The sequence below is a fragment of the Pipistrellus kuhlii genome, unplaced genomic scaffold, assembly GCF_014108245.1.
Source record: "Pipistrellus kuhlii isolate mPipKuh1 unplaced genomic scaffold, mPipKuh1.p scaffold_m20_p_16, whole genome shotgun sequence".
Lineage (NCBI taxonomy): Eukaryota > Metazoa > Chordata > Mammalia > Chiroptera > Vespertilionidae > Pipistrellus > Pipistrellus kuhlii.
This window is the reverse complement of record NW_023425471.1, coordinates 7,491,189-7,506,383: the sequence shown is the minus strand read 5'-3', so window position 1 is coordinate 7,506,383 and position 15,195 is coordinate 7,491,189. Positions and strand designations below refer to the sequence as shown.

At 32.2% G+C, this 15,195-nt stretch overlaps 1 protein-coding gene across 6 annotated transcripts in view; it reads right to left on the bottom strand.

Moving 5' to 3' along the window:
- Nucleotides 1-15,195, bottom strand: part of CNKSR2 (connector enhancer of kinase suppressor of Ras 2) — a 236,281-nt gene that overhangs the window by 105,734 nt on the left and 115,352 nt on the right. For 4 of the 6 annotated variants that reach the window (XM_036439617.2, XM_036439621.2, XM_036439616.2 and 1 more), the window contains exon 9: nt 3,975-4,121. The exons of the other annotated variants lie outside the window; for them this stretch is intronic. In XM_036439617.2, the coding sequence (XP_036295510.1) occupies nt 3,975-4,121 (147 nt within the window). The remainder of the gene's footprint in view (nt 1-3,974; nt 4,122-15,195) is intronic. 6 annotated transcript variants of the gene reach the window in all.

The window sequence follows — 15,195 nt, the reverse complement described above, 5'->3', positions numbered from 1 at the left end:
TTGCTTCCCATTTCATTTTCTTCTCAAAGTGAAATATCCTGTAAAAATGCCTAGCAGTAAAATTTTAAATGAAAAGCACAAAAATCACATAAGAAACTATCACACATTATAAGATTTATGGACTAGATCACAGTTTAAGAACATAAGTCTAAAGATACAGTTTGATGTTGTTTTATATAAAAATGTGTTTAATGAAACTTGTATCAGTATGTTGAATTTCAGCATTGATTTTAGTGGCCATTTCTGAAATATATTAAAACAAAAAATGCTGAGTTCTTAATGCTTAAAAAAATTGCTCATCCCCAGTGGTGATTTTAATCAACATTCTTGTCAGTGTCCAGCCATCCAACCTCTTTTAAGAAGAAAATGACATGGATTTTTAGGACCTACACACACTAATTTAAAATCACAAACATAAAAAATTATACCTTGATGTTTATCCACAGTTGCCAGAAATGTTTTCATTGAATTGGAAGAACATAAGCGATCACCCTGCTTACCAAAATCCAGGACATTAGTATAATAGAAGGTGCTATTAAGGACATTTTTTAAAAACATCGCTCAGAAAACAGGGAACCCCTGGTTTGTTTTCTTAGAACAACATATTCTATCTTAAGTAAAACACATCTACTATTTGTAAATGAATGCAGATGACAACACAATTCAATTCCAGATTAAATTTGCTTGTAGTATTTGACTAAGGTATCTTTCATTCTATTGTGAAATGTTTGAGAAAGCAAGAATTTAACAAAAGAGCTGCCAAATTTCATGAAATGTACTAATGAAATTGCTCTGTGAGTATGAAGCTGAATTGTATGCTTTTGTTTATTTGGCTAAATTTCATGAATATTTTTTTTCAAGTAAATTCCAAATTAAAATTAATCATTGTGGTTGATTAATAATAGAATTTACTATCCTTTTAAAAATATTTATAGAAGTAAAGATTGTTTCATTAAAAATGTGATATTCCTTAATAATCATCTACCTTAGGGTAGATAAGGTTATTTTTTGTTTGTCTAGGTACAAATTATTTACTTGTTAGTTTAGAAAATAATTATTCCTTATGTTAGAATACAGTACTCTATTTTAAGATGTATTAGTGTTTACTTACATGCCACACAAACTTTTCCATATTTTATCTGAAAATGCTAGTAGGTAAATAAAATCTGGTATAGTATACAAAGAAGATGAAATGAACTTATTGAGCTAAATATATGCCACAGATTGTTTTTGTTTTGTTTTTGTTTTTGTTTTTGTAACCTCTACTTTAAATAATTCTTACTAGACTACTGGTATATCTTATGTAAAAAGAAATGACCTAATGTCTAATTCTTCAGGTTTGAATATTTATATTTAGATGAGTTCATTGGCATTTTAGCCCTAACATATATGTACACATGTCAGAAGCAAGAATACAATAGAAATGATACTTGTGTCGGCCCAGAGTATTATGCACTTGTTCCACATCTGAGGTCCTTTCTTAGCCACTAGGAAAAATATGTGGCCTTAGGCAAAGTCACAAAAGAATCCAAGATCACCTTAAGAATTTCATCCTACTGTTTCTTTGACTTTTCCCCCTCTGGAGGAAGTCTATCTTCAATCTCAGGTTTTGTCCACTTTTAATTGTATCAAAATCTACATTCTATAAAAATTCTGATCAGATAGTTTCCATTACTCTCCCAGTGTCTTTGTGATTTCGGGTCTTCAAAATAGATTCTGGGGAGACCTGGTGGTGCTGATATATGTTAGAGGACTTAACCATTTGCCCTTAGTCCTAAGATCTTGTTTTACCACCACTAGGAAGTATTTGGTTAAAACGTCACCCCAATAAATTCAATAACAATAAAAAATGAATACTCTTCATTTTGCTCTGTAAAAAGCCAATTTCTGAAGCAATTTGCAAAGAAGTTGAAAGCAGGTCTTGCCCCCCGCCCCAACAGTAATGTTTATCTGTTAACGGTTTGAACTTAGACTATACATTTCAGGTGAACTAAATTCAGTTGAAATAGCAAACACAAGAATGTTGATACATATAAGCACTTATATAAATGCTGACTTTCTTTAATCTGATTTCTGCATTCTGAAAAAGTAAACCTATACATATACTCAGAGTAACTGAATAGGCAATGAGTAAATATAATTAATGATCTGATGAGGCACATTTCTTAGCATTTGAGAACGGACTTATAAAAGTGCCTTCAAACTCTATCAAATTATATTATAATTAAAGGCTGCGAAATAATTTTAAAAATTAAAGTATTATCCTGCTTTGAATACACATACCAAAGGTATATGTAGCAGAAAAGAAACATTGGTTTTTTACTAATGTTAGCATTTTACGTGAAATTGATTCTTATCTGCCATTACCTTAATTCACCACTTTGAGTTTTTACAAAAGAATCTAAAAGGGGTCCAAATTGTTAATTTATTTTCTAGAGCTATTCCCTCAAAGTTCATGGATCAACAAGAAACTAATGTCTTTTTGGTGTTCAATGTGAAATAGAAGAGACTAGAGAGAAAATTTTAAATTAAATACACATACATAGAGAAGGAAATCTAAAAGCTGAAAGCATGGGCCTCTTCTTCAGGGTTCCCACCTCAGACTTTGAAGAAGGTTCTTAAGGGAAGACATGTCAACAGAAAACTACAGAATGTAGCAACAAAGCAATTTATAATGCAGCAAGAAAATAAAATGATGTGATGGTAAAGTCTGATCTACTAATCTACAACTTAATGAGTCAAACATTGAACTCTGAACTTTAATGACTATAAAAAACTTTAATAATAAACATACTGCAAGTCAAATGTGTTTGGACAAATTAATACAGTTTTACATGTATTCATTTGAAAATTAGAAAGTTTCACTTTAAAAATGTAGAGACCTTAATGTTAGAAAATTTTATATGTTTTTGTTATTTAAGTATAATGCAAATTTGTGGCAAATAAATAGGAAAGTTTTAAATAATTAGAAATTAGTATAGTCTATAAGGCCATTCATGTGTAATGTAAAATTTAGTGTTTTAGGAAAAATATCTAAGAATGGTATAAGGTACTAATATGGAACTTAATACCAACTTACACAGTGATAACATTATTTTCATATATTGTTTTTCTTTTTAATTTGAATGGGCAGTGTTCTATTTCAACTGACAATTTAAATTTTTAAAAATTGTACTTCTAAGAAAGGTAATAGTCTCCTATTTTTAAAATGCAGGTTTTGTGAAGGACGAAAATTTATTCTATGATGTGTTTAAAGATTATATCCTGACTGAAATTCGAGTGTATGTATTGCTTCCTTCTTTTGTCAACCAGAATTATATATTTATAACTTCCTAGATAAGTCAGCTGCTTAATAAATATAATTTATCAACATCCAGAGTAATACTTAGAGTGATGTTTCATGCTGAAGATAAATGCAGAAATTCTAATGCAACAATTTCTCTATTTTTTCCACCCTCAAGGGTGGAAAAGAGAAAAATGATCAGCCAGGTGGCATGCAGTTGGTACATTTTAATTACTACCTAAAACTTCCTTTACAAACTATTCATAAATAACTATTACTATGTTATGATCTTATTCACAAGAATTTTATAAACTAACAGCTAGTTTCTTTAAGAAGTGAAGATGGGAATAACTTTTAAGTAGAAGATTATATCATATATGAAACCTCTCATTTTAAATTTCTATCTATATTTTGGCTTGAAATAACGTGTGGTTTGTTTGGGATCATGCTTTTAAATGTTTATAAATTAAGGCCAAGTTCTTTATTATTTGGGCTTCAGTATAGAAACTTGAATGTTTTATCCCAATTAAGCCTATTAGGATGAGCTGTGAAGAGATCATTTCACAAACAAATTTTCAAAAGCATACAAGATTAATCCATATGCTGCTGAGATGAGGCACAATAAAGAAGCATTACTGAGATAGTCTATGGCTAAAATGATGGTGTATGACTTATGATTAAGCTTCATTACCTGCAGAGCAAGGGGCTTCCATCTCATATTTTTCAGTAAAGCTGGTGCTGAGGTAAGCATGCTCTGAGGTCGCTTTTTCAAAGTTAAGATAACACCACTCGGGTCCTCTCGTAGTGCATTCACCAAATTTTTCAACTGCCACCCCACCTGGTAACCAGCAAAATCATTACAATAAAATTGAGGTACAGTATTCAAAGATTTAATGTTCTCCCCCTTTAATAAGTTTAGTTAAAAATGAAAATCACATAATCGGTGTACCAATTTTCAGGAGATATATACTTAAGAAATTTTATCTTTGAGTTGATTAACCATGTTATTGCATTAGAGTCCATATCATTCTGATAAACTAATGGACATTTACCATGTCAAAGCAGAGAATAAAACGGTATCCTACCAATGGAGTAATTTAGAATGTAAAGAAATTATATCATCATTAATGTTGTGCAAGGTCTAGATCCAAGCTCTTCAAAAGTACAATTTTAAAATCTGCATGCCTGAAAACACGGATTTGACAATGTCCTGAGTTTACAAAGTACACATGCTTTCTCATCACCATCTTTTAGAGCTGTGTGGTACAACTGTCTACCAATAGCTGGTACTCACACGCCAAAACAATATTCTGATGCATGGAAGACAGCATCAATAAACCTTTCACCATGGTATAAGATAGAATAAAAAATCACAAGGTAATACTACCTATTAAAAATGTGTTCCAAATGATAGTATAAATTTAAAATATAATGTGCTATATTTAATGAAGCCATTCTAACCCGGCTGGCATGGCTCAGTGGTTGAGCATCAACTTATGAACCAGGAGGTCATAGTTCGATTCCCGGTCAGGGCACATGCCTGGGGTTGCAGGCGTGACCCCCTAGTGAGGGGCATGCAGGAAGCAGCCAATCAATGATTCTCTCTCATCATTGATGTTTCTATCTCTCTCTCCCTCTCTCTCCCACTCTGAAACCAATAAAAATATATTAGAAAATAATGAAGCCACTCTATTTGAATATCACCTCAAAACATATTGAATAATTAAACTGAAGTCCTTGATAGATATCCTAAAACATGGCTCAGCTGTTATCCATTAAATTATTTCACTCATCATCCTTTTAATATTTTGAACATAGAATTTTTGTTTGCTTTTAAGATGTACTAGTTACACAGTTATCAGATAACTGAAATCCCAGAACTATGCTTTAAAGAAACACATTAAAAATGTCTATTATTTCAAGGATTAAAAATGCATTTAACATTATAAAGAAAAAAACTTTTATCAGAACACTAATGTATTAGATTTTTCCAGTATGTGTTATAGAGATACACTGGGTCAAAATTTTCCTAGTTTGCAAGGAGGATTTAGCAAATGGTCATAAGAGTGTTCTAGTTTCTTCCTAGGCACTCAAGTGAAAGGGGATGTGTGCCTTTGTCTGTTACTCATGTTTTTGCCTGGAAGACAATGTTCACATTGGAAAGAATGAGCACTTCCACCAAAAGAAGCACAAATCTCCAGAGACTATGATGAAAAGATACTCTGAACCGCAGCCACTGCAGAATAATGGGAGACTTTGGTTTATATAATGGGTGAGCATTCATTTAAATTATAACTTCTATGATAGCTGAATTGAGTGATGGTGAAGAGAAAAAGTCAGGACAAAAAGGAAGCAGTATGTTAAAATGCTTAAAAATCTCAGGGCTTCTCAGATATGAATCAAAATGATGATTTAGAATACTTGCATAATCTGAAGAAGCTGCCAATTTTTTGAAAAAAGTCACATTAATGCAGTTCTACTAAAGTACTGGAATTGGTTAAATGTCTCCCATTATATGTAAGTGGGATTATTATGTGTCCAAAGGTATAATACATTGATTCTGATTACTCTGATAGCTAAGTAGTGCCCCTGCAGCCACTTCTGTAAGCCAATGGTTAAAGCAAAGTGAGTTCAAGTCCAAGTGTTCCTTTTCCTTGCCAAAAAAGTGAAGCAGATTTTGAGTTATAGATTTGGAGGGAGAAAACATACTGTTTATACAAAGAGTTTATGAACAACTTATTAATGATAACCACATTTTTATCATTTATTTATTCAAATAATTGCTAACTACATTAAAGCAGTCAAAAATATGACCATATTTTTCTTTCAGCATTCCTATTCTTGACAAATTACACATTGATTTCTATCCATCAGTTTCTTCCATTTGTTCTGTTATAATCAGTGTGACTACTTAAAAAAATTTTAAGGCTAGATAGCATTTTCCTGTTTAATTTTCAGTGCAATTTGGTTTATCCTGTGCCTTCATACTTTTCTATGATCTTTTTAAAAAAAAAAACATAATTCCAAAGAATAGAATTGTATTTTTATGAGAAAGTGGAATTGTTTTTTGGATGAGAAAGTAATAATTTGGTTCAATTTTAATTTTATAGCTGAATATTATTTAATGGCAACAGAAAATTATATAAATTTACTACTTTTTAATCAGTCTTCCAACTCTCACTGAGATAACATTAGCAACATTTTAAACAAAGTAAACAGATACACATCAAGATACATATGAAGCATATATCTTAGGCTCCCAAATTCTACTTCCCCTACCACCATAATAAAATAATTGGATAAAAGTACAGATAAATGTGCAACATATGTGTTGCAGTACTGTTTAAACCAATCAAGAATTATACATTATGTAAATCTCCATTAGTAAGGTATATAAAACTGTGTGAAAAATAAAGCTCCAAAATAAAAAATTAAATTTTACTTTATATATATCATAGAAAGATATATAACAGTGGTTACATCAAAGGAGAGTAAAGAACACAATATGTATTTTTTATAACTTTATTCCTGAACTCTTAGCAATAAACATGAGTTATTTTTATAAATAACAAATTGAGCAATATAAGTGAATATAGTCCATGAATAGTAATATTCCAATTAAAAATAATGAATTTTATGAGTTACCTATTGTTTGTTATGGATGGACAATTTCCATAAAATGTCAGACCCAGAAAGGAAACATTATTTAAAACAGTAAAAGATAGTGAAGTGGAAATCATATCTACTCTATGAATTATAATTCTAGGTGATTAGAAAAAAAAGCAAGTTTATTATTTAGTTGTGCTCAGTAAGACAATAGCTATATTATCTGTTGATTATTGATTCAATAAATGATTTCAGTAGATACTTAAGTGTTAGGTCAGGTTTATTAAAAATTACTGAATGACAATAATGCTGGTTGAATAATTCAGACTTTGTGTACCATTATTTTCAATAACATAAGGAGGGTTTAGCTCTACCATTCCCATCCCAGGATTTGTATACACATAAACAGCAACCAAACCTCATGCCTCTTATTTGAATAGCCCCCTTTCCTTAGTACTTTCTCAAATTCCCTAATTTGGATAATTTTTTCATTGCTTTCTACCTTCTCTATTACATAAAATTCTTAAAATTGCCCCCATTTATTGGATTGTACCATGTAGGACATGGTCCTAGAGCTCTAGGACAAATGATTCCCAGCTCTGGTTCTGTGATACCCTAACATGGAATCTTTAGCCATATGATGAAGTATAGTGAATACTTGAAATTAATTTCTCTTTAACTGTTATTGAGATACTTAGGGTTGACAGATTATAGGGGGACATGATATATCATAAGTGGTATGATAAAGTGAGGGAAGTGTGTGTTACAACTTCAAGAAATTTGGGAGCCCCCAGGTCAAGAGCTAAATATAATGGCATACACATTTCAAAATAGGTAAAATCTATAAATGTATGTTAACCATCTTTCAAAATTAGCTTTCCATATTCTCATTTAAGTTTCTGGCTATAGTTTAAAAATATTAGGCATGGCCCAGGCATTGTGGCTCAGTGCTTGAGTGCTGACCTATGAACCAGGTCATGGTTTGATTCCTGGTCAGGGCACATATCCAGATTGCAGGCCTGATTCCCAGTGTGGAGTGTGCAGAAGGCAGCCAATCCATGATTCTCTCTCATCACTGATGCTTCTATCTATCTTTCCCATCCTTTCTTAAGTCAATAAAAATATATTAAAAATTAATATTAGTCATGATAGACCTTAATTAGAAACCATGTGAAGATATAATAATAATATGAGAATAATTTAAAAGTATTCTTTAAAAATATATATATTTTATTGATTTTTTTTACAGAAAGGAAGGGAGAGGGACAGACAACTAGAAACATCTATTAGAGAGAAACATTGACCAGCTGCCTTCTGCACACCTCCCAGTGGGGATGTGCCTGTAACCAATGTACATGCCCTTGACTGGAATTGAACCTGGGACCCTTTGAACCATAGACCAAAGCTCAATCCACTGAGCCAAACAGGTTTTGGCTAAAAGTATTCTTTACATACATTGGCTGCAAAGAAAATCTTTCTGTCCTAGGAGACAGAGGGGGCTTTGACACTAGTGGACGCTAATATAAAAGTATAATCCATTAATATGGGAAGAAATTGAATAATGTAAAAAGCCTTAAGAGACCATGGTTATGGATACATATGAGAAACATTTTAATAATCAAAGACAGAAAGAGAATTGGCTAATTGGTGAAATAGTGAAATCAACATCAAAAAGGATGTTTCAGTATTCTTGCACAGCCTAAATGATTAGGTTTCCAAAGTCACAACACATTCTGACTCTTACAAACAGAGTGGATTGGAAAATGCAAATAGATGCTATGACAACAGATTAGCTTAAGTAAAGGAATGTGGTCCTGGTACATCTCTGATTAATGTCTTCCATCTTTTCTTCTACTTCACAATCAATAACTATAAGTATTACCTCTAGGCTAAGTATTAGACCCTTTCTAATATTTCATGTGGTCTTCTTACAAAAAGTGCTTCTCTTCCCAGAGCTTCTAATAACAATTTTCTATGGTTCTCAAATCTTTGACACCATCCCTGCTTCCTATTCAGAACTCTACTGACATATTTCCAACTGTGCAGTTCATCCATACTAATAGCTACTGAATAATTAGTACCAATAATTTACTGTGCTAGATTCTTGACATCTACATTGCATTCCTTTTAACATTCCTATTTTCATTCTTACAACATTCCTATAAGGTCAACTATGAAACCAAATTTACACGGAAGAAACTGAAGCAAAATGAAATCAAGTTTTCTTGGTCAAGATTAAAAATACAGTTAAGTGGTAAAGCCAGAATTCTCATTCAAATCTGTTTGATTCTAAAGCACAAGGCATTATAAGGCAAGCATCCTCCCTCAATATCCCATTGATAGTTCAAATGAATGTAACATTTAACTTTAAAACCAAATTCATTATCTCTACTCTCATTCGATAGCAACAAAAGTTCCCCATTACCATTTTTTAAATTTTCTTTATTGATTAAGTTATAACATATGTATCCCTATCCCCCCATTACTGCCCATCTCCCCCACTCATGCCCTCACCCCCGTTTTCTGTGTCCATTGGTTAGGCCTATATTCATGCATACAAATCCTTTGATTGATCTCTCCCCCTTACCCTCCCTCCCCTACCTTCCCTCTGAGGTTTGATGGTCTGATCAGTTTCTCTGTCTCTGGATTTGTTTTTTCAAGTTTGGAGTATGGTCTCACTTATGATAGCCTCCCCTTTTAAATACATGTGTCTTAAAGAATGGATCATAGCAACTAATGCCTCTTCTCACTGCCTTAGTTCTGGTTTTGGTACCTAATTGCTAGACTTACAAGAGTCCTAACTGGTTGCTCTGCTTCTACTCATTCGTAGCTCCAAAATACTGTAAGTATTCTTCCCTTCAAGTCAGCTAAAAAATAAATTACTCTACAACCAATGGACACAAAACTCTGGGGAGGGTGGGTATGTATGGGAGGGGGAGGGCAATGGTAAAATATGTACACAAATAATAATTTAATTAAAAAATTAGAAATAAAAAAAATAAAAGTGATGATTTAGATGTGAAAGACAAAGAATGTCCAGAGTAACCAAAAAAATTTGAAGACTAACAGTTACAAGCATTATTGAATGAAAGTGTGTGTCAAACTCAAAAACAACTTGCAGAAAGATTAAACGCTGCTCAAGAAATGATCATTTGCAAGCAGTGGGAAATATATTAAAGGAAGGAAAATGGGTGCCACATCAACTGAATGAAAGACAAATGGAAAACCAAAAAGTTAGCAGTAAAATGTTGTTTCAATGGCAGGAAAGAAAGTCTTTATTGAATTGGATTTTGGCTGGCAATGAAAAATGGATTTATTTTGAGAATTCCAAATGCACAAAATCATGGCGTGATCCAGGGCAACCATCAACATCAATTGCAAGGCCAAATCACTTCAGAAAGAAGACAATGCTCTGTGTTTGGTGAAATCAGGAAGGTATGGTGTATTATGAGTTTCTAAAACCAGGTGAAATCATTAATACTGATTGCTACTGACAAGAAAAGTTCGATTGTGACAGTATCCACAAATTACCTAAAATATGTGTAGCTAGCAATGGATATTACTTTGAATAAAGCACTTTTGACATTTCTCTTGAAAAAAAAGTAAAAAATAAGTTACTCAAATAGGTCCTTTGTCAATATGGCCATAGCTATCTCCTATTACAATATTTCTCCTTAATGTGGTTCTCAAATTTTAGCATGTGTTAAATTCATCTGGAAGGCTTGTTAAAACACAGATTGCTGTTTAAACTCCCAGAATTTTTTATCTAGTAGATCTGAGGTGGGGCCCTATAAATATCCTGTGTCTTTTTTTTTTTTTTTTTTTTTTTTTTTTTAACAAGTTAGTAAGTGGTGCTGATACTTCTGGTCTGGAATCACATTTTGAGAACCGCTGTACTATACGAAGAGCTTCTTGAAGGCACTGACTCATTCATGTCTAGAATATTTTAGGTGTTTAATATGCTAAGATTAGGTATTATAATTTATAAAATCAGTAAATCTTGTGTGCCTTCCATGCATTATGGATAATATAGTGCATGCAGCACAGTCTGTGCCTCACTATTGAGCAGGTAAATAAACCTTTAAAATCAAGTAAGAGCAGTACCTTAATAGGGTGAAAACAGGGTATAATGGGGTCCCCCAGCAAGGGCATCTAATCAGTCCTTGAGGGTTCAGAGAAAGTTTCTTAATAGTCTAAGCTGAATTTCTTAGGAGCTGGACAGGTCAAGGGGATGTGGAGGATGAAGGAGAAAAGAACACCATGAGACAAAGTATCACTAGTTCGAGGAATTTCACTAGTTTCATATGGGTATAAAAGTTGGCGTAGCAAGTACATGTTCTCCTCAAACACTGCATTTATTCATGGCCATGTCTTTGCAGAATCACTCTTCCTTTTTCTAGATTTTTTTTCTCCCACCTATAAAATCTGACTTATCCATAATGGCTCATAGTAAATGCAATATTCATCATAAAGACTCTTACAGCTAAAACCATATTTTTCTCATGTGAATCTCATAGCACACTGTGCATTTCTAGTGACATATTTTCACACACCACCTCTTATTAAAGCTATATGTTTTCTCACAACCCAGGCCTCTCTACCCATCCTCATAAACTGGATTTTGAGGGTCCCTTTTATTTTTTTTTTTGAGAAAAACTAACTCTTATTTATCTGGATAAACCTGAAATCAATAATGTGTCTTAAAGTTATAGTCATATTATTTGTTAATAACTTGACTTCCGAGATGATATGGAGGCATGAGAACACGTTTCAGAGACAATAAAATGCCTTTAAATGGAAAGGGAGTTTAGTTTTGTGTGTAAAACGAAGATGTAGTATTAAATTTTTCTCTAAAATGATATAATTGATACTAAAACTATAATAGTCATTATTTATCCCAAATTATCAAATAAACTTTCTTATACATGAATATTAAAAAAAGCCTTTATATATTGAGCACTCTCACAATGATATGATTATGACAAGGAATATAAAAATGGGTCTAGTTTGTATTTGTCAATGAAAGATTCTGCTTAATCATACACATTTTGTAAACACTGTTGAAGTTTTTCCCCAGAAAAAATATTTTGTAGTGGTTGTAAACAGTCCACGTTTCTCTTCCTCAATATGTTAGTAGAATATTTCACTCACATGACATAAATGGGCTAGAATAAACCTTTTATAAACCACTATATGCATCTTACCCAAAATATCGATATATCTTATTATCAGCTATAGATGTTTTTTTACATATGCTGAACTACTAATATCTTCTTACTGTCTGAGATAGCAAATGCCAGTGTTTCTAAGTAGTTACTAGTTTATCATTTACTAGTTTACATGTTATCCCCAATGTGAACATTGACATGTATTTTACATACAACATAACAGGATTAAAGTTGCTTAAGGAAATCTTTAAGGCATTCCCAAGTGTTAAAAGCCACAGGGATTCTGCTTTCTTGAGGATGGGGCTTGTAATTGTTTTTGATCAGGCTGAAGCAAACACCAGAGGGTCCCAGGTGAAGGGTAACATAAGTGGGCAGGTCCTTGGACAATGGGTTGCCTGGATTAGGAGCAGAAGAGGCTTTGGGGTTGATGCTGAAGAGATGAGAGACTTCCTTTTCTCTTGGATCGACATAGAGGGAAGAAGTTTTCTCTGACTCCTTTAGGACTTGCCCTAGCCTATCAGATTTCCAAACAACAGCTGGTAAATTATCTGATCAATATATAAAAATAATATCTACTCTATGGTCCCCAGTAGTCAAAGTTATAAATAGGCATAAAGGTAAGAATTTAAGCCTATTAACCTTCCTGTCACAGTTGCATTTGGAGATACAAGAAAATACCTATATACCTAAACACAAGAAGAAAGGAAATTTCTTAAAATATTTTCAGAGGTATTATCTTTCATAAGACAAAGTACCAGATTCATTAACATTTATACATGCCTTTATGTATTCACATGCTCTTACTCATAGGCTGTAATTTATAAGTGATACCTCTCCACAAAGGAAATTTTAGATGCATGAGGTGTGCCTGTATGAATGTCTGATGATGAGTCATGCTATACACAAACGTCCTTCTGCTCTTTTTAAAATCACTGAGGAGACTTAATTCAATATACAACCATCACACCATGACTAATGACACTATGCTTGCCCACATTTTTTGGTGCTGAAGTATTTATTAGTGTTCTGTTCCGTTGAATTACTAAAAAGTTATTGAAGTATCTAATGAATTCAACATTTTATGCTGATAACTGCCTTTCTTTAGCATAACAAGCTACATGGAAGAAATGTCATATAGTTATAAATATTTCAGAAGTAATGAATTTTGATACACAATATAATTCAAAGATGCATTAGAACTAAATCTTGAGTACCAATCTTCAGACTTCACCTTCACCTAAATTATTTCCCTCCCACAAAATACGAATGAGAAAGTCTTATATTACCCTATAGTTTATTTTGAGATTTCTTAATTTCATTATTCCACAATCTTTCATTTACTGAATAGAAATAGAGAATTACCCATGGTTCAAATATAAAGGAAAATAAGTTGAAAAGTATGTATTTAAGTAATATATGCAAAAAGTGATTTAAATTTCATCAAAGTAATTTAAATAGGTAATTCAGAGTATTCAGAGATATGCCAAGGTGTCTCTATTTTAAATAAAACCTTAGTATTGATATTTTTACAAATATGACTAGAAGAGATTACCTTGGGAAATGATAAAAGCAATATGCATTTGACAAGAAGAAATATGGAAATTAAGTTTTATTTTCATCAAGAAAAAACTCCGTAATTTTACATCTTTATTCATAGAGGCACTATTATTAGTAGTTCATCTCATGGCTTCCTTCTTAACTTTAAAAGTCACTTACCCAGTGAATTAATACTACATCAAGGCATTTTTTATGGCGTTTTTAATGTGGTTTAATTTTACAGTTAATCCTGGACCAGTTGGAGCTACTCACAATTTGAATTTACAGGTTTTAATAATTAATACTTCTATGTGCATTTCACATAGTCATGTATATAATACATGTGTGTGTTATATTTAAAGAGAAAGCACAGAGAACATAATTTCTCACTGGTAAAACTGGATAGCGAGCTCTAGAGAGAAAGGAAAGTTGAGCACTACCAGAAGCTAGTAATTTTATTTTTGTCACCAGTTGCACACCATCTTCTTGGAGTCTTTTTCTGCATAACCAAGAAGTTATGAAGGTTAAATCAGAATTTTTTATGGACTCATGAGAAAGCTCAAGGAAGGAAAGAATAGTAATCATATTTTTTCCCCTTTACGTTTTATGAATCACCCACATCCTTGTTGCCAAAGGTGATACATTTCCATATCCTTTTACTCTCATTATCTCCTTTTACTGATCATTTATAGTAATTTCAGCCTTAGTAACACTGATGTTTATGCATGTTTCAAACTGATAAAAAAAAAATCTGTGGGTATAGTTTAGCATCTCCAACACAAACTTTCTTTCCCTCCTTCCATTTCAATAAGACATGGGTAATGTTGCAATCTCTGAAGACCAACTGTTTGTTTGAGGGCTTCATGGTTCATATTCGTATATGCTATAGAAAACTAAAGAGAAGCCAATTTTATTTTTCTTTCATCATCATTCTTGTGTCCTTTAACTTCTCCAAAACATAAAACTGAGTGAGTCTGGCAACCTCTGCCAGTAGAAAGATAATCATATCAGAGTAAAAGGCTGGGGGAGCAAATCTTTGATCATACCACAGAACCTCATTCCCCCACCAAAAGAAAACCAATGATATATTTTGAAAGAACCAAAAGAATATAGTTTTTTTTTTAACTAAAAATTTTGTGAAGGTATTTACGTGGGTTAAAGTTTAAAACCATTTTGGGTTTACATGTATTTGGAAATCATTACATTTCAGCAATTCCTTCCTATATTTCATTTCTGTTCTTCTTGCAAAGATATTAGAAATATGTGTATATTAAAATAAAAAGTAGAGTCCTAGTCACCAAAGCTAAGAGATAAAAGAAAGCTTTGTTATATAAAAATCTATAGTTCCTATTAATAAGAATTCTGAGAAAAAAATAAAGAAAATATACTTCTATAAAATCATGCTTAAATTGAATTTAGAAATCCAAATGAAAATGGAATTAAAAATTAACCAAAACCCTAATATTCATAAAGGAATATGCTTAAAAATTTATTAACTTTGCTATGAATAATCTTTATAATGTCACTTACTGGTAGACATTTAACATAGATATGTTTATTTGAAAATACTCATCAATATTGCAATAGAAGTCTATATTTATC